Here is a 19,293-nt window from a genome sequence, read left to right on the forward strand (position 1 = left end):
TTTTTGGAACTGGGCACAAAAAAGAGATCCCCTCCCCTTCCTTTCATTTCAATGCATCTTTCCATCTACCAGATGCTATTTTTCCATGAGCGATCAAATTCACTTTGAAAGACTCTTGTCAGTTTTACTCAAAGCATTCATAGTGTTTTGATTTTGACTTTTTTTATTCAGTCTCCTTGCTTTTGTATTGTTTTGGTCTTGTGTGTGTGTGTGTGTGTGTTTTGTCGGACGCATCCATTCCTCTCTTTGTTGTCAACACATTTCCTTGTTAAACCATTCATTTCAGAAACAGGAACACCTCTGAAGGTAAGTGAAGCTAAACTGGCCTTTGCCACCAAAGCTGCTTGCATTTGAAATGGCCTAGAGAAATGTGGTCAGCAGTGCACTGGTTTGCACAGGGTGTAAAATGCAAAATAAAACAAAACTGCCCTTGATCTCTAAGAAAAATAACAGCTGAAGCAAGAAGTGAAGGCCAGGTCCAAAGAGCAGAGCTGAGATAAGAAATGTTTTGCCGTTTGCATTTATACATTTTGTATGTGCTACTAGGGAAAAAAAATAATAGAAAAAAGGTGTAGTAAATCTAGATAATCTTTGATATCCTTCTTTTGGCAACAGAAAATAGGCAGAGTCAGTTGTATCTAATGGAGTATCTAATGGAGGTTTCTGCTGTGGAAATCACTCTCTTGTCACCTACACGTTTGTCTCTGCTCTGGCTTCTGTGGGAAGGGACAGTGTTTGCAAGCTGATGTCCTGATACTTCCATGAGGGAGAGGCAGATGTGTTTAAGTAGGGCCTGAGGAGGAGATGGGGAGTGTGGAGCTCTCACAGCTCCTGTCTCTTGGTGGCTCCATCCTCCTCTGCCACTTCCATGGGATTTTTTTTTTCTTTTGTTCTTACTTGTAAGGCGGCTGAATAGTTGCAGAGTAACTCTGCGTTCCAGCACAAGTGTGCCAGCACTCTGTCAGCTCTCCACTCTCAATGAAGGCATCACTTCCCAGTAAAGGATTTCCAAGAGAGGGAAAATAATGATGGTTATAATGCAAGCAGGAAAGCCCCCTTTGTACTCTATGGCAGTATGTTGTTTCTGACAGAAATAGATGTTGAACTGTATCACTAGGGTATTTGCATTCAAAGCACAAGGAAAGCACACGTGTTTCTGACCTTTTTGCTGTTTATTAATTTCCTAAACTATGCTAACTTTGTGCAATAAATTTGCTTCCAAGAATGCTTTTTTAAAAAGGGGCTACTGTTAAACATGTAATGCTCTGAATTTTAAGAATTTCAGTGTACTGCACATGTTGAAATGAGCTTTGATGTTCTGACTAGTTTGTTGCATGATAACATTGAAGTGTTGGAGACTTCTAAATCAAATGGCAACAGGTGATGCTGGGTCAGCATTTGCCTTAATAGGAGCCCTGATGTTCAGGTCTAGGTGCCTCAAATGAACCCAGGTGATTTGGGCAGAAATGTGTGTTACATGTATTTTAATAATTGTGTGTTCTTCAAATTTTTAATACTAGAATCTGATACAGTTACCTGAGCTAACAAAATGTTATTCCACAGAAACAGCATAATTTTTTTACAAGTGCTATTCTGTTCAACACAGTCAGATGAGTAACAGAAACCTATCCAGGCTTCATCCATGGGAGGTGAAGAAAGAGAGCGGGACCAATACTGGTCTCATTTAAACTCCTGGAGCTTTGCCATTGACTTCAGAGGGAGCAGAACCCATCCTTTTCAGGAGGCTGCAAGTTAATTAATGACCATTAAACTGGTATAGGTATTAGTTTTCAAACTGGTTAGGTCCCTGGACAATTACAAACTGTAAATATTAGGAGATCCCATGGCAGAAATAAAGAGTAGCAAAACCAACCAGGCCTGGTGGTCTTTGTGGCCCTGTGGGGTTTTCAGATGCTGCACCAGCAGGAATGCTAAAGCCAGGATAGTGCATTGTAAAAGTAGATGCTGTCATCATCTCTGGGTGTGCCTTGGCTGTGGTTGGCATGCAGTGAGGCATTGTTAGCTAACACCATCCAGCTAACTCATTCCACATCACTAAGGATATGATTTTTTTTGCACCTTCATATACTACTTCTGATGATGGCTGTGGATGGGGCAGGACACCCTAAGGAACAAGGGACTAATCTGGTCCACCCATTTCTTTTTCCCTCCCCAGTCAGGTGTTTTAAAATACCTCTGCTTAAGCCAAATCTGTGGCAGAGAATCATCAGGGGCAGGAAGTCCTTAAAATTACCCTTGGAAAGAGGTGGGGAATCAGACCCTAAAAGGCCAAAATCCCATGTCCAAGTGGCATAAGCAATTCCTGATAGGACACAGAGTGTAGAGGAAGGAGGCAGTGGTAGGTGAGGGGCTGAGTGCTCACTGCCATTGGAAGCTGACAGTGGCTCAGTCTCTCCAACGCAGGAAAACATCCTAACACCTTTTGTCAGAACTAATTTTGAGAAAAGGTGTTAACAAGCATTAATGACCATTAACAAGCTCTAGTTAAAATCCAGCGTGCCACACACCACTGAGGAGTGGGGGAAGCTGAGCGTTATCACTGCCTCTTCATCTTATTCTCTGACTCTTCTTGTTTTAAGCCTTTCTTAACAGCTTCATTTAGCAATGCCATTATTCAAACTACTATTCCTCTTACTTTTTTTTTTTTTGCCAAGTCCATGTAGTTTGCCATATGTTTGGTTAAAGTAAAAAGCAGACTTACCAAAGTTTGTAAAATGCCAGCAGCCCCATGATGAGCAAAGTCATACTCTTACAAAGCACTGTTACAAAAGATGGACGGCAAAACATTTTTAGCAAGGAAACAGATTTCAGTTTCAACTGCCGGGGTTATTATAACTAACAGTAAGTAAAGCCATTCATTTTAAGACCTTGGAAGTGACAATGACAGTGCCTGTCTTTTCAAGCATGACCGTTACCGGCTTTAGACTTTTCTTAAATTTCCTGGCATTATTTCTTCATTTGTGTTGCACGCTGAACATTTTATAATGGCATTGGAAAACAGTTTAAATGTGATAATTTTTTAAATAAAAATGTAGACTACTGAATATTGCGCGTAAAATATTTTTTTTCTGTCTAAAATGTCAATATTTTTAACCTGAAATAAACCTTGTAACAAATTCATGTATTCTGGGCAGTGGAAATTATTTCCGTTAACTCTCTTTTCTGCATATCATCAATTTGCTTTTTACTCATGTTTCTCCTACTGTCGCTGTAAGCTTACTTGTTGTTTTTTCTTTCCTTTTCTTCATGCTGTCGTTTAGAGCCCTACAGAGAGACAAGTATGGGAGTAAAGCTAAACATTGCATATCAAATGTAATTTTTTTTAGTTCACTTTTATTGCATCACATATAGATGATGTAGTTAATAAAGGAAATTAATCTCACAGTTTTGAAATCGAAAGACTATGAATATACATATGTATATATATGTGTATGCGTGTGTATGTATGTGTGTATATATATATGTATGTGTGCATATATATATAGATGAGATTAGATTCTGCTTTCTTTATTTCTCATTTTTGTGGTATCGTTTACCCAGCATAGTTTCTCATTTAGTTGTGTATGCTTTTTTTCATTTTTTTAAACTTCACGTTTTTATTTGCGAGGCCATGACATTTTTATACGGCGGGTTCCATTGCAGCCCCCCCTCTGTTCTCACCGGCAATGCCTCCCATTTTATTTCTGCACCAAACCCCAGATCTATGCATTGGCAGCAGGAGCACAGTGCTCAGTGCCTCAATGCATACGTTACTCAGCGTAACCATCAAACAGATGCTGTTGTACCTGTCACCCATTACATATGGCCCTCCCCCAAAAATGATCACTTTCCATTTCTCCCCAAGCATCGTGACTCGGTTGGAGACCTTTCACCGTGAAAATCAACGGCTTTGCTCTATGTCTGTGATGGCTAGTTGATTTTTTGGCATAGCTCCCTCGTTTGCTGGGGAACCCAGGATACAGCAGCACCCTGTAAGCTTCAGAATCCTAAAAGGTGACCGACACATTTGGGGCATTTCACTCAAAAGCAAGAAGAAGCCTTCAGTAGCGCTTTCCAGTCCTTGACATACAACAACTACTCCATCGCAGATATAGACTGAATCCTGTATTTTCAGAAGGTACACATGCCATGTCCTAGGCATGGTATGAGCAACTGTTCATCTGAAATTGTCAGTTTAATGGCTTCTCTGATCCACTGTGCCTTGCTGGGAGTTGCTAGCCAGTTTTTGGCAATGCCTGAAGCCCTTAGCTGAGAGATCGATAAGTTATTTCATGCATCCCCACACTGCTCTCCTTCCAAGGAGGCCAGTAATCCCAAAAAAGAAAGCATGGTGGCTTAACTGCTGGGCCTGATTTTCTTCTCCCTTGCCCACTCATGCTGGCATTGCTCTCAAAGCACTTCCCTGCCATCTCCTGCAGTGCTTTGGGAAAGAGCTGAGCTCCAGCCTTACATTGTCAGCATTGAGACACCTACGGAGATGCAATAAGCAGTTAGAGCAGGGCCACCCTGAGACCCTGTTACTCCTCTCAGGTTCCCACGAGCCCATTATACCATGGCAGTGATGGTACTTGCTGTACCCTCCACTGAACCCGCTGCTTTAACTTTGCAGTGGAATAGGAGCTATTTTTAAAGGCTTCACAAGACCCCAGAACAGCTACCTCCAGCATCAGTTGTATTAGGAAATCCCCACCTGGCCAGTGTGGAGTAAATAATTTTGGTTTTGCCTTGCGGCAGAAGAGGTAGGGCATTTAGCCTTGTTCCAGAAAATCCTGGGCCAGGAAGCACTTTGTGCCTCCACCTTGCTAATCCCTGAATCCTGCCATTCAGTCCTTATGTCTTTATTTATCCTGACAGCCTACCCAGCGAAAGGGGAAAGCAGACTTTTTTTCCTCTAGGAAGGATACACTCCCAAACAAAGTTTTGGTAGTGATTAGCATGGGCTGCAAATACTTCTCCCTCATCTGGGAGGAATTGCCCCCTTCCTCCAAAGCTCCTAGAGCCAGGGCAGTTGGGACCAGCCCAGGGTCATCTGCTTTTCAGCTCCCCCAGGGATACATAAAGCACAAGAGGTGTAGGAGAATGCTGGCCAGGAGAGGTTATCCTTTCAACTAGATGTTGCCAGATCAAGTCGCACACTTGACAGTGCTTTTCATTTTTTTTTGGTGGGAAGGCCTTGACCACCAGCTGGTTAGATGGAGCTGCGCCCTCCCATTTTGGCCGCAACGCTCTCCTTGCTGCCCAGCCCCAGCATCCGCGGCAGCCTAGGAAGGGGGTTGGAGTGTGCACGTCCCGCATGAGTGTCCTGTTTGTACAAGTCACCCTCTCTTGTGTAATGTTTTTCAGAGGGGCTTCTGAACAATGCCAGGGATACAAGTGTCACGGATACTCTACCACTGAATGGTAATCACGGCAACAGCTACAGCATCGCCAGCGGCGAGTACCTCAGCAACTGCGTGCAAATCCTTGACCGCGGGTACAACCACACGGAGAACGCCCTCGAGAAAAAGATCCTGAAGGAACTCACCTCCAACTACATCCCTTCCTACCTGAACAACCATGAGCGCTCCAGCGAGCAGAGCCGCAACTTGATGAACAAACTCGTCAACAGCGTGGGCGGTGGGAGTGAGGATGACGCCATCGTGCTGGATGACGCCACCTCCTTCACCCACGAGGAGAGCCTGGGCCTGGAGCTCATCCACGAGGAGTCGGATGCCCCACTGCTGCCTCCCCGGGTGTACTCGGCAGACAGCCACCAGCCCCACCTCTACAGTCGGCGCCGCATCCCGCAAGACAACAGCGAGAGCTTTTTCCCTTTGCTGACCAACGAGCACACGGACGAACTGCAGTCGCCCAACAGGGATTCTCTCTACACCAGTATGCCCGCGCTGGCTGGCATGCCCATGACGGAAAGCGTCACCGCCAGCACCCAGACCGATCCTCCACCAGCGAAAAGCGGCGGTGGCGATGCCGACGATGTTTACTACAAAAGCATGCCCAATCTTGGCTCCAGGAACCACGTCCATCAGCTACACACTTACTACCAGCTAGGTCGAGGCAGCAGCGACGGTTTTATAGTCCCACCAAACAAAGAGGGAACCTCCCCGGACGGCAATGCAAAAGGACCCGCTCACTTGGTCACTAGCCTATAGAAGATTCAGCAAAAATTAAGCAAAGAGACAACTAAAAGCCTCTCCATAATGCTCGGTTTACTGTTCTGAGTTAATCCAAACAGTGGTAATATTGTGTGTACTCCTAAATCTTCATGCTGTTCAAAAGGAAATTCTCAGACTTTTTTTACTGGAATTTTTAGGCCGGCCCGGAGAGGACAGTAACTGCTGCCCCCCCTTATCTTCCCATCCTTCTTCCCTCCAGACAGACTTCATTATGTTAATGAAAGAGATAGATAACGGCACACTTCGTGGCCTTCTCAAGTTATGCCGTGTTTGTTTAAACAATCCTTGATGCTGTGTTGCTCTTAATACCGAGGATCTGATTTAAGAGGGAAAAAAAAATAATAAAAGGCCAAAAATGTGCATTTGAAGCTAGTAGCGAGGACGCATCTAGGTGGGAGCGCTGCGTAAAACAAGCTAGCAAAACTCTTTCTTACCAATCCAGATTACATCATGGGTTATGGTCACTCACAACTTGGTTTCACTGCAGCGCCCTTCGCTGCGGGAGCAAACAAAATATAAACAAATTTAATGAGACGGAAGGGAATCCTAGAATCCTGTGCTAAAGGCATATTTTACATTTTGCTGTATTAACGGATGATAAAAACTAATGGCAGAAAAAAGAGAAGCAAACAATTTCTATGTAATGTACAGATACTAGCATTGCACATATAGTCTGCTTTCTGTTCCTCCAGAACTTGCGTCCCTGTTAATGTAGTGGAAAAAAAAATAAGAACTTTTTTCTGTTGTGCTGGTCTTGTAAGTTTGTCTACCAGTAGGAGCAAGGTTTTTCATAATCTTTCTTTTTTTTTTTTTAGATTTTGTTTTGCCTCTTCCACTGCTCCTTCCCTCTGTCCCCTCCCCATCCCAGTTAAAAAAAACTCACTGGGCAAAAAAAAAAACCCCAAACATCACTTTCTAAGGACCATTTTTAGTAACACCATCACTGTTTCTTTTCAGCCAAGGCAGTCTTTTAATTTCCTCGCTGTATAACCTTTTTCAGCCGGCATGTTGCCAGCAGACCTTTTGGCAGACTAAAGCAGGGCAAACTTCCTCGTTGTCAGTGCACAACCGATCGTGACGATAATCCTGTGAAGCATCTCTGGCGAGCAGCCCCTCAGCCAGGCCCTCGGGTCACATCCAGGGACTGACGGCGTTTTATAGTCGTAGTGGGGGTTCTACAGGAGACGGCCATTTCCCTGGAGGAGCAAAGGGCCTTCTCGGCTCAGTCTGGTCCCCGGTTTAGGCACTTGTACTGCAGTGGTTAAGAAGAAAATAGATTGACGCGTAGTGAGCTAAAAAGTACTTTGCAGTGATTTTTAATAAAAAAAAAAGTCCTCTGTTCATTATTTTTCCTAACAGGAAATTTATTTATTTGACCAGATTTTTAAGTAACATAGGCTTTCTGGAGGTAAATTAGCAGCACGGAGTATGAATTCTTCTTCTTTTTCTCTTTTTTTTTTTTTTAATTTATGATCCATTTTGTACGGTCTCAACAGTTGAATGACCTCATTACTAATATTTGTTGTAAAAGTGAAGCTTGTTTGCCAACCAATAAACAACTGATCACGATTTAGAAGATACTGTATGTATGTACTGTACAATTAATCTCTCTTTTTTTGTCGTTCTTGTTCCTCTCTCCATTACTGTCTTCAGTATGAGTCTCCACTCCTTTGCGGCATGGGTGAGCAATGCCAAAGAAAGGAGGCCTAAGCTGAGAAATTTAAGCACAAAGGTTATGCAGCTACAGCTGACTAGAAATAGCAGGCTGATGGTACTTGTTTAGGGGCGAGAACAACACTGGTTGACATTTGTTGAAGGTGATTCTAGGTCTGTTTTGTGCCTACTGTATAAAGTGGCCAACGACACGCGGATGATTTGAGTATAGTGTTTCATGTGTCGTATCTTTTAATCATTGTAATGATTTCTTTTTTTTTCTTAATTTTATTCTTTTTTTTTTTTTTTTTTAATCTGGGTTTTCTGAGATTAAAAACTGCTGGTAGCATGTCAAAGAGTAAAACAAGTCCCCGTTAGGCCTTCTTGGTCGTTGTTTGCTGTCTCTTTATTTTCTTGCTCCAGGCGTATGCCAAGCTCCATCACCATCCTTGGCCATGTCGTCCTTCCCGTTCACCTCTGCTGATGGCCTACTGGCACTTCACTGCTCTCCTCCAGCCTCCCCTTTTAAAATCCCTTGAGGGCAATCAGGAATACAGAAAGCCACAAAATAGACTGGAAAAGTTGACGGGGGAAATAACCACCTGTGGATATGATTAGTAATGAATTTTCTGCATGTGATTTTTCACAAAGCCCTCCCATTCCCTGGGCTTAGGGACTTGGTGCTGCCTCCATCTAAGCTGCACCTATCCAAGCCCTGTCATGCTGGGTAAAAGCCAAAAGATTTGTAACAGGTGGGTGAGGCACATGTTAGACAAGATATTCCCAGTGCTGGAGGATATATGCAGCAGCAGAGCAGTGGAGCAATTCCGCTCCATCCCAGGGTTGTTCTCACATTGCTGCTCAGTGCTTCTCAGCAGAGTCTCATTGGGGAAGAGAACCAGGGGTGGTGGTATTTGGTGGTATTCATAGCCTAAAAGAGTCTGGTTTGAGTCACCTGAGTCCTTCCTGCAGCCACTCTGGCCAGAAGATCTTGGGGAAGAAACTCCTTGTGGGACCAAGCACTGATCACGGCAGTGCTTCTTGCCGGGTCTAGGTTTCCACAAGGGAGCATTTCCTATTGGAATATTGGGGAATCACCTGACTTCACAGCAGAACAGCCACTGGCCAGCCAGGTCGTGCTCTTGCTCTTGATGCTGCCTTCCTGTTCCATTTTATTTTCCATACCAGCAGCGATGGAACTAGACAGTGCATGGTGGACCCACTCTTGCAGGCACAGCAGGCGTTTCACACCCATGTGGTCACAACAATCCATGTAGCAGCCCAAAAGAGGCTGCTGAGGCTTTATATAATTGAGGTACCTCTTATTTTGAAGAAAGTAAAAACTCTTTTACTATATAAGACTCAAAAAATAGTTTTTCAGGATATGGTGGAGTTGGGTTCATGAGGAGGGTGACATACACACTAGCAAATACCATCGTGGTAAAGTGGGAGGCAGGTGATCACCATAGCATTTACCAGTGTTCCTGAAACTCCCCAAGAACAAACCAGTGGATTTGCTATGGGGTGGTTTTGTCCTACTGAAAAATCTTTAACTTCCCTTACTACAAATGGTCGTTCTTCCCCAGCCTTTCTGTGTATTTCAGGTTTATCAGAGTGCAGGCTGGTTTTCCCCTCTTCTCCATCCCTTCTCTTTGCCAGCCTACCCATGCCTATTAGCGCTTTGACTGCAAAAAAATGTTGTTTATTTTCAAGCTGATTATTTCTGTCCCCAGGCTGTTCTGACATCACAGGATTCACTGTTGGTGCTTCTCGCAGCTTTGGAAACAGCTGAATCACAAAATAGAGAGAAAATACATTACTAATTTTATTAAGCCAAAAACCAGTTTAAGAGTGTAATGTAGTGGGCGGGGTTCATGGAGGGGAGCAGGACGCAGATTATTTACAGCATTCTTTTCCCCTTGAGAACAGATTTTGTTGTGTCAGTTGATTGTGGGCATGGTGATGGTTGGTGCTTTTTGATAAGTAGCTCTCTATATACAATTCTTATGTGAGTGGCAATGGTGTCTTCTGTGCAGACTGCAGCATGTGAAAATCAACTCACTGTTAAGTCCTCGGTGCCTACAATGCTCCTGGGGTATGAGGGAAAGCTACAAAACTTCTAAGGCATTTCTTAATGCTGAGCCAAGGCAAGAATGTGAGAAAATAGCTTGATGAAAAGGCAGTAGTGATTATGGTATTAAATCCATACTCATGCTTGGGGCACATAACTTTGTAGGCTGGGTTGAAGGGGATAATCAGCCCTGTACTCGAGGGATCTTTTCTAGGGCTCCATTTAACAAAACAAAGCAAAAAAAAAAAACCAAACCAGATTTGCCTTATAGGGAGATTAAAGCTTCATCATTCAACTGCAACAAGCATCCCACTTTCAGCTGAAAACAAACAAAATAAGAGGCAAACAGGTAGTGCTTGATCTGATGAGAACGTCAACTGACATACCCAGACCATTTGCTGAAACACAGGGCCACCTTTGAGAAGCGTGAGCTGCCAGGCAGCTGTGAGGTTTGGAGTGAGGACTGGAGTGAGGATTGCTAATGTTGAACTGTTGATTGAGTTGTTCTTTCAGAAGGCCTTTCTTGCAGGTGGGAAGAGGGGGATGGAGAAGTGCAAGGCTCCATGCTTTGCATTTTCCTGAAATTCATCTTAGGGTGCTTTACAAGTTATGAATCCCTTTTTTCACTCACTCCTAATTAGTGCAGGACTGGGTTATTTTTCCTGTGTAACACCATTGCAGACTACCCCATAAAGAGCTGACACATGAGTTTACTGCTTAAGGACACTGACTACAGCAGGCAATTCCTACCCATTTTCTGCAAGAGCCATAAGAGACTGTAAAATCTCCCTAAAACATGAAGGAGAAACACAAGGCAAAAGACATGCCAAGAAAGACCATGTAGGCTGGAGGGTTGCTGGGGATGGGGGTGTATCATCACAGCTTCGGAGGCACTGTGTAGGCAATATTACTTACCATGGTGCTGTTCATTTCTGCCTGTTGATTGCTTTTAATTCCTTGACACCTGTAGTTGTTAACCCATCTTTTTTCTTCCTCCCTGCCCCCAGGTAATAAGCAGTGAGATATCTCAGAGGGCCAGGGGAAACAGTAGTAATGGTGGGAGGCACTGAGCTCCTGGGGGTCCTTTTGTGTCTCTGCGTGTGTCCCTATTGTTTACATCCCCCTTCCCTGACCAGCTGGGCTCTCTGTCACACCCCCATGTGCTCTTGATCTCACTAGGTTATGAAGAATATAATACCCTGCAGAATTGCCTAGTCAACAGGGATAGAAAGATAGCTCATCTTATTAAAAACCTGTCTCAGGAAAGCCTAAGAGCATGGGCTTGGTCATCTGTCACACTCTGATCTCCTTTCTTTTAGAAAGAAAAGTATTTTATTTTTAGCTATTTGCTGCATTCAGCTAGACTTGATGCAAATTTTATTTAATTTTTTAGGGTTTAAATAGTCTGGGCTCACGAACATTATATAAATGTCATGTTGTTGCAGGCTCTCTGGTAAAGGCATGGAGGACATCCTACAGTGTAAAGCTGAAGCCAGATAAAATCTGTGATTAGTGCTTCCAGGGAAGGCAGTGAGGGATTGTTCAGTGGCTGTCCTCCGTGGGGCATTAGCAGTGCTGTCAGGGGAGGGCACTGGAGTACCCCAGGAGGCAGAAGCACTCCCCTTTCTGGACTGAGGGACATTTTGTTCGGCACAGGTAGCTGGCTTAGGGCCAGTTCTGCTCTTCCAAAAGCCTTGGCAAGCCCTGGGGATGCATGGATCATACACCAGATCATTTATCATCCCAGTTCAGAAGAGGCAGTCTGTTTAAAACTGAGATATTGAAACTAGCCAGGATAGCTTGGAAATCTTCCTTTTTTCAGATCAAAATAGCTTTTTACAGGTGCTTACTGTTTATTGTATTCAGTATGCCAGACAGATGGTGATAGTCTTCAGGAAAATACCAAGAACAAAAAAAAAAATCATCCTACGTATTTGCTATCTTTTTATTTCTTTACCCTCCACATATTTTCTTTTCTTATATTTCTACTCCTTAAATGCACTGTACACATGTAAAAACCCAAGCTAAAACCTCAATAAATAAACAAAAAACGTTGTTATACAGAGCAATTTTTATGTGTTGTAAGCAAATGCTTGGTATTTTAGCAGTGCTGCTTAAAACCCCAAACAGCAACTTTGAAGACACAAACATAGATGCTGCACAACCTCCTCATCTGGTGTGATGGGATTATTTGTACAGATGACCAAATATCTCCAACTGCCACTTATCATCAACTGCATCTTGTGTTACAACTTTGGAGAGGTTATTTCCAGCAGAAGGGATCTCAATGGGTATATTATGGCAATAATAAAACTGTTTTCAGCCTGTCTTCTCCCACTTCTCTTGGAGGCATCTCAGGCAGAGTTAAATTTAGGTCCCTGTGGCAGGAAAGCTCACTCCAGACATGAGCCCTGCAGCCTTTGTGTCCCACTGGCAGCAAAGGCTTCACCTTTTAGCAGGCACGGGCCTGTGGTAATATCCACTGATAAATGGTTTTGGAGGAAGAATGTTGAAAACCAAGCGGTCAGCAAACTGGGTGGAGGATGTCTGGGTATTCCACTTGGGAAGCAGCAGCACTGCACCCCAAGCATCTCTGAGGACTTGGTTGCACAAAAGCTGCAGAGGGGGTGTGGGAAGATGGATTTTGAGTGGGGCGAATTGAAAGAAAAAGCCCCTAATTTGTGGCAAGGCTTTGTCCTTTGGCTGAAATGTGCCAAAAAGAGTTTCTCAGGTGCTTTCTGTAGGCAGCTGGAGAGAAGTGCAAGGTCATAGGGAATTAGAACTTTGTGTGATGGGAGGCAGATTTGAAGCAAGCTAAAGCTTTACTGTGGCACTGTTGGGTGCCTGCTCTGGCCAGCCCCTGGTTTCCTCACCTAAAAGAATAAAAGAAAATAATAAAATAATAAGGTTTTATGGTTTGTCACAAAGCAGCCTTTTGGTCTGGTGTTTTTTTTTTTTTTTTTTGAGAGGATCCCTTCCTGATAAATAGAAGAAGATTTTTTCTCAATGCAAGCACCTCAGCTCTGCCCTTTGGTCACCTTCCACTCACACATCTCCTTGCTTGCTTATTCAAACTTAGAGATAAAAGGCCTCATTGCTTAAGCTGCTGTTGATATCAGCCAGGAAGAGTGCTACATATTAAATAGGTGGGATTTTTGATTTTCTTTATTCTTTATACACTGTGTACCCAGGCATTTTCTACTGCTGGCAGTTTGTGCTGCAATGCAGAGCAGCCCACCGAGCTAACAGCAGTGGAAATGAAAGGAGAAAATGCATCCCACTACTTAGGAAAAAAAGAAAAAAAAAGAGATGAGCAACAAGGAAAAGATGAAAGTCCCTCCTCCTCAGAAAAACCCCAAAAATCAGCCAAAATAGCCAAGCTGGGAGATGCCTGAAAAGTTGCTAGTTCTCCCCCACCACTTTTCCTGTGATAATATCTATGATGCTGTAGAGAGCAGCATATATTTGGGAGGGTGGGAAATAGGGTGAAATGATTTATGCTTAGAAAGTGGTTCCAGAATAACTCTTGATTCTTCTTGAATGTGATTAGCCTATCTTAAGATCTCCCTGAAACATTATTTATAAAAAAGCCTGCATGTGGTCACCCCAAAGTGCATGTGGCTGTGTCCTCCCAACGTGAGCTTGTAAAAGGAGGCGCTTTCCTCCCTGGGGCTGCACTGATTATAGAGGCAGCTGTAAAGCAGAGCACTCAGGATGTAAAGTGCCCTTCAGATAATGTCTGATATCAAAACAAATCTGTTTACTTTGCAGTCATTTATACTGAATATTTATTATTAAGGGGCAGGGGGGCACAACAGAAAGCGCAGTTTGCTCAGACAAACCCTGTTGGGTTGATACAAACTGGTGGCTGCAGCTCAGCCCTGTGATGTGCTAAATCCAGAGGAGCAAGGAGGCACCTCAGTGTCACTCCTTCTGTAGAGCATTGGGCAGCACTGGCTGATGCTGCTGTACAACAAACAACTGGCTCATGTGGGGCCGAAGCCAGGCAAAGCTGTAGCCCCAAATTCAGAAAAAAGGGTGGGAGGAGATTCCAGATAGCATGGTCACCCATAAATACATTCGCCTTCCCTGAGCAAGCCTTCATTTTCAAGGCAAGTCCAGGCATCCCATACTTTGTTTGGGGATAGAAATGATCTTGAAAATAGCTGGTGGTTGTTGCAGGGTCCTGCTCCAGGGATTTACCTGCTCTCCCCTTGTTTTTCACAGAAAGCGGAAGGACGCCCAAGCAGGAGCCAGTCTTCAGGCGAGTCACCATGGAGGACAGTGTCATCTAGTGCCTGGGGCCCCCGTGAGCCTGCCCCGGCAAGCCCGTGCCAGTGCACCGCCTCAGCTCCTCTGTGCCTCAGTTCACCCGTCCCTTACTTGGGATGGTGCAACAGGAGAGGCTGGAGAAACTAGTCTCGACCAAACCCTCAGCAAACCCTTGCATCCCCGAGGAGAGAACAGCCCGGCTGAGATTCCCGCTGCCCCGTGCATGGCAGCACCCTGGGAAGCGCCCTCGCCGCTTGGTCGCTCGTCTCTTTTTTTAAGATGAGCAGAACGGGTGAAAATTGTCTTTTGTAATAAGGAATTAGTTTCACCTGCTCCGAACATTGACTGTGCAACTTGGTAACACCTAAAGATGGCTGAGTGTGCTTAATCCACCATCCTGAGTCCTTGTCCATGCTCACAAGCTGGGCTCTGTAAAGGGGAACCTGCCGGATCCAGGTTGCTGTTGTAAATACAGACCTGTCAGTGCGAAGAGCCACCAAGGGAAGGACCAGGGGGACAGAGAAGTAGTCCTTACACCAGAAGAAGCTGAACGTGCCAGCAGAGTACTGTCAAGCGAAGCTGTTGCTTGTAAATAGGGACGGCGCATGTGTCCAGCAGCAGCTCCACTTGGCCAAAGCTTCTCGGGGGAAAGCTGCTCAGATTTTATTGTCTTGTGTAAATAGAGATATTTTTTTGGGAAAAAAAAAAAAAAAAATGAGCCTTAGTATCTTGAAGATAGCGTTTCTCAATCAGCTCAGCTGGGGATGGATATATGGGAACCCATGGGGTCTGCCTGCTGGAGGCTGGCATGGGCTCTTGCAGCCAAGCTGTGCCATCATCACAGGTGCAGGAGGCACCTGAAGGAGGATGGACCTGTCCAGCAGAGGACTCGGCAGAGATTTCTCCCTAGTCCCTGTAAACAGGGTGAACTCACTGGTCCCATGGTCTCCGCTGGTGTAAATACTCAGCTACAGCCCACAGAGGACTTGGACTGCTTGCTGCAGTTGTGGGAGGTGGGAGGGTGGGAGGTGGGATGGGCAGAAATCATCAGAGGGATGCAAACCCCATCAGCGTGGTGATGCCCAGGCTTTTAGCATTAGTTAAAAAAAAAAAAAAAAGGAAAAAAGAAAAAAAAAAGAAACCCTGAAGGCTTATTAATGGTGTTGGGCCAACTGTTCAGCTGGGTAAATGGAGGCATGCCTAGACATGTTCTGTGTTCATGTCAGCCAGTGCCTGTCTGTGCAGTTCTCTGTCTGTGCAAACGTGTGCAAGGCTGTGTCTGGTTCGGGGGGCTGCCAACCAGTGCAGGTCCCCGTGTCTGTGTAGCTGTGTCTGTGAGAGAGGAGAGAAAATGGCTATGTGTGTTGTACTGCCCTTTATACGCCCAAACACATTTGAGGAGTCACAAGTAACGCTGCCAGGTCCGGCTTTATTCGCATGAGCGCGGAGTAGTGTCCGCACCTCTCCAGGGAATGAGGCTTGGCAGGCAGGGGGGTGGTGTTAGCCGAGTGAGAACCGATAAATCGCTGCTCTGCATTGAGTTGTCATCCTCTGTCCCCTGCCGTGGCACAATAGTGCCCATCTGCAAACACTGCCAGCACAACAGGGCTGCACTCGGGCACAGGCGCTGGCAGGATGGTACCTCCTGGAAGTTGGACCGGAGCTTTGGGGTTTCCCTTTCATCATTCACCACCCAAAGCTTCCTTATGCCTTATTTACTCTGAGTCCAACTGTTCGGATTCATACAGTGCAGGGAAATTAGGAAAAAAGAATGGAATTAGAAATCGAAATCAGAAAAAAGCCCATACTTGAGAAGAAAACAGGTATTTTTGAAAATTACCCCCAATAACTTTCTTTGGACATAGAAGTCTCTCTTCAGCTTAGCATTTTGCAGGAAAGCAGTGCCAAAGTGACGTGTCTTCCCCATGAAGAAGCCAGACAGCCTGAAACAACTGTTGCACGCATTTAGCATAGTGCTGGGGCCAAAGCCCCTTTACCTTTGCAAGGAATGGGCAGTGGGCAACCAACAGAAGTTGGAAGCTGCCTCAAATCCCTGAGGGGTGTGGGCATCTAGAGTGGTAATTTGCTTGCAGTGATCCAAGGTGAGCTGCAGGGGTAGACTTTTCCTCTTGAGTACTTGAATACCTCCTCTGTCATCCAGCTCTGTGTGGCTCTGTTACCATTAACACCTAACAACTGCCAGTGCCAAGTGATTTATATATTTTTTCAGGGCATTTGTTTATTTATCAAACCAGTGCACAGGAGGCACTGCGCTTTCATCTGCCACATGTGGACACCTCTTCCTTTGCCCAGTTCTCCAGCCTTGTACAGTGTCCCCAGGCAAGGTGTCCATCATCTTGGGGAGGCTGTGGTTTCCTCCACAGTGAAGGCCTTTTATCCAGGGAGAAAAATAATGAAAAATATGAGCAACCCACCCTGTCTTTGTGCTGGAAATGTGCTGAAAGCCAGCCAGTGCATTAAGCAAAATAAATACCTCCAAAACATTTGGAAGTCCACAATCTTGGGGACGTGAGGGGACCATTCATATGGTTTCTAGAGCCTCAAAGGGCAATGCTAAATCCTGAGCCTGAAGTTTCCTGACCCTGGGGAGGTTTGAGGTGCAAAAGTGAGGGCTGTGATTACAGGAAATAAGATATTCCCTGGTTTTTCACTAGACTGCAGGAAAGCAGAACTCGCCTGTGTTGGGTTGAGTGGTGGATTTTTTTCATTGGAGTGTTCACTATTAGTTTCTCTCCCCAGACAATCCCATCATCCCGTACCTTAAACCCTTGCCTTTATATCTAGAAGAGTTATTCTTGGAGGCATTTACAACAACCTTCAATGTTTCTCTCTCTCCAGCCCCAAAGAGGCTGACACCCCGCAACTGACAGTTGTTAAGATGAGCCAGACCAACCCCAAATCCTAATAAAAATGATGAATCCCGTCCACTGCATCCATATCGATGGCGCAGAGGTTACACATGGAGATGAGCAGTGAGGAGAGGGAGGCAGACATTCACTGAAGATTGTGTGTGGGAGGTGCTGTTACCAAACCCACCCGGCAGAGTTTTGATTTAATCCAGCCCTGAGTCAATAGTGATTGACATTTCACTTACTTTCCGTATCGTAACTGGACTTCCTTACTCCTCAGGCATGGAATGAATCTTGATACATTGTAATTACTGTACTCCTGGTGGTGAACCGGTATGAAAAGCTATCACAGAAAGCATTAATAAAATGTACATTATGAAAAAGAACTCGGCATTGTCTGAAATTAATAATGCACCAAATTTTTCTCATCCATGCCTGCTCATTACAGGCCTGCCCTTGAGTTTTCTATTAAAATGACTTATTCAAGCTACTTGTATAGCTGTGTTCAGTGTGGAGTTATCTGCTGTAGGTTTGCATCCCAGTTAGATGTACCGCATGAGGACTGACTAATCTGTTATATCTCTCAGGCATTGATTTTGGTGACATTTATATAACTCTGGTATGACTAAAATGAACTGATTGATTCATGCGTATGGATTAGTTTGCCTAAGACTTTGAGGCTAGGTAGCTTTATCATGCACTGTAACGCCAGAATTCATCACTGTATTATTTACAAGAGACTGAACTGGCTGCATCTCAATAACTGAAGAGATCTTCACTGTTTTATTTATGTATAAATGTTTACTTAATCAGCCGCCAATTTTCTTTAGCAGAATTTGTTCGCAAACGGAAATTGTAAACGATAACGTGGTTTCTATTTTAAAATTTATAGGCTTTCATCTATAGCAAAATCCAAGATTTCCAAAGTGTCTTTGTCTACTGGCAATCAACAAGCTCTCTTGTATATGCTTTCTGGTAATTGCAATTAGCTGCTGCAATATTTCACATAAAAAACAATGCAACCCTCATACGGGAGATCTGAGTGGTAGTGTGTCAAAGTCAACATAAATATGCCAATGCTTAGAAACGCTGCTGCAGGTTTAACAAAACAACAAGGAGCCACCAGCCAGTGCAAAGGCAGGAGCTCATGGACGTGTCTGGTGAGTTCTGCTGCCTTGTCTTCCGAGAAAATCCCAGTGCCAGGTAAATTGTGTCTCAGTCACATGGGCCATATCCCCTGCAACAGCTTGAGGAAAGCCTGGTCAAAGGGGGCTAGGAAAACATCTGCTCACTGTGCATTGCAGCTGGGAAAGTGGCTGGGCTACAATGGGGGTTTAAGGGTATAACATTCCAAGGAGGCTTAAGCCCAGGTTCCCAATCGATGGCATGTGTTTTCTTTGGACTGCGCTGCTTCTCTCAGGATCCAAGGAACAAGGAGACTAAAAGGATTTATTAAATGAAAGCAGAGACTTTCCTGTTAGGAGCCATTTAGAAATATTTTTAGTGCAGAGGCATAGAAGAAGTGACATGTTAGAAACCTATAAAATAATAAGTAGTGCCCAGAGAAGGTGAATTGAGTGCTGCAGTTCACCATAGGTAATACAGCAAGTGGCACTATGTGGGGCAATGGAGAGGTGAAGTCTTAAATGTAGATATAGGTAACGCTTCATTACCCATCATGGTACTAAACCACAGACTCCCTGACCCAATACCCCATAAGGTGATGTACAACGAGCTCTAGTAAGATATTATGCTGTTTTACAGTTTAAAGAAAGAAAAAAAAAAAGTAAGAAAAAGAAAAGCCTGTCACCTACAGTCTCTTGTTGCAGGGTCCGAAAGAATTGCTAGCTCGCTGAGGAACTGAAGAAACACCGCTGCTGAGTCTTCAGCCATACTTCACACTTGTGATTTTTTTTTTTTTCAACCATATTTTATTGACATAAAAAATTACAATAGTATTAGGCAGGCCTGGAAAATTACTTCCCAGCTGGCAGTGTAAAGAGGGGAGTAGAGTTTGCATGTCAGCACCCTGGGCTATACCTTCAAGAGCATGGGCTCACAAGAGAGGGATGCTGAGGGGTACCTCTGCCTCACAACCACTGAACCCATCACTGCAGAACTGGTAAGAGTCAGCAAATAGTCCCTCTCCATGTTTCTTTTGGCTCCCTCAGGTACCAGAAGGCTGCAATTACATCACTCCTAAACTTTCCCTTTTACAGACCAAACCAACCAA

The 19,293-nt window shown here is 44.4% G+C and overlaps 1 protein-coding gene across 26 annotated transcripts in view; it reads left to right on the plus strand.

Moving 5' to 3' along the window:
* The window catches only part of ADGRL3 (adhesion G protein-coupled receptor L3), a 404,123-nt gene extending 386,026 nt beyond the window's left edge, over positions 1 to 18,097 (plus strand). For 11 of the 26 annotated variants that reach the window (XM_010411908.4, XM_010411919.4, XM_010411916.4 and 8 more), the window contains 2 exons: positions 3,282 to 3,299; positions 5,365 to 8,233. In XM_010411908.4, coding sequence (XP_010410210.2) covers positions 3,282 to 3,299; positions 5,365 to 6,170 — 824 coding nt within the window. In that variant the 3' untranslated portion in view covers positions 6,171 to 8,233. Of the gene's footprint in view, positions 1 to 3,281; positions 3,334 to 5,364; positions 8,234 to 14,145 lie in introns of those variants that run through there. The other 15 variants (XM_010411913.4, XM_010411920.4, XM_010411917.4 and 12 more) reach the window with 3 other exon arrangements.
* The last annotated feature ends 1,196 nt before the right edge of the window (positions 18,098 to 19,293 follow it).

Source organism: Corvus cornix, chromosome 4, assembly GCF_000738735.6.
Source record: "Corvus cornix cornix isolate S_Up_H32 chromosome 4, ASM73873v5, whole genome shotgun sequence".
Taxonomy (NCBI): domain Eukaryota; kingdom Metazoa; phylum Chordata; class Aves; order Passeriformes; family Corvidae; genus Corvus; species Corvus cornix.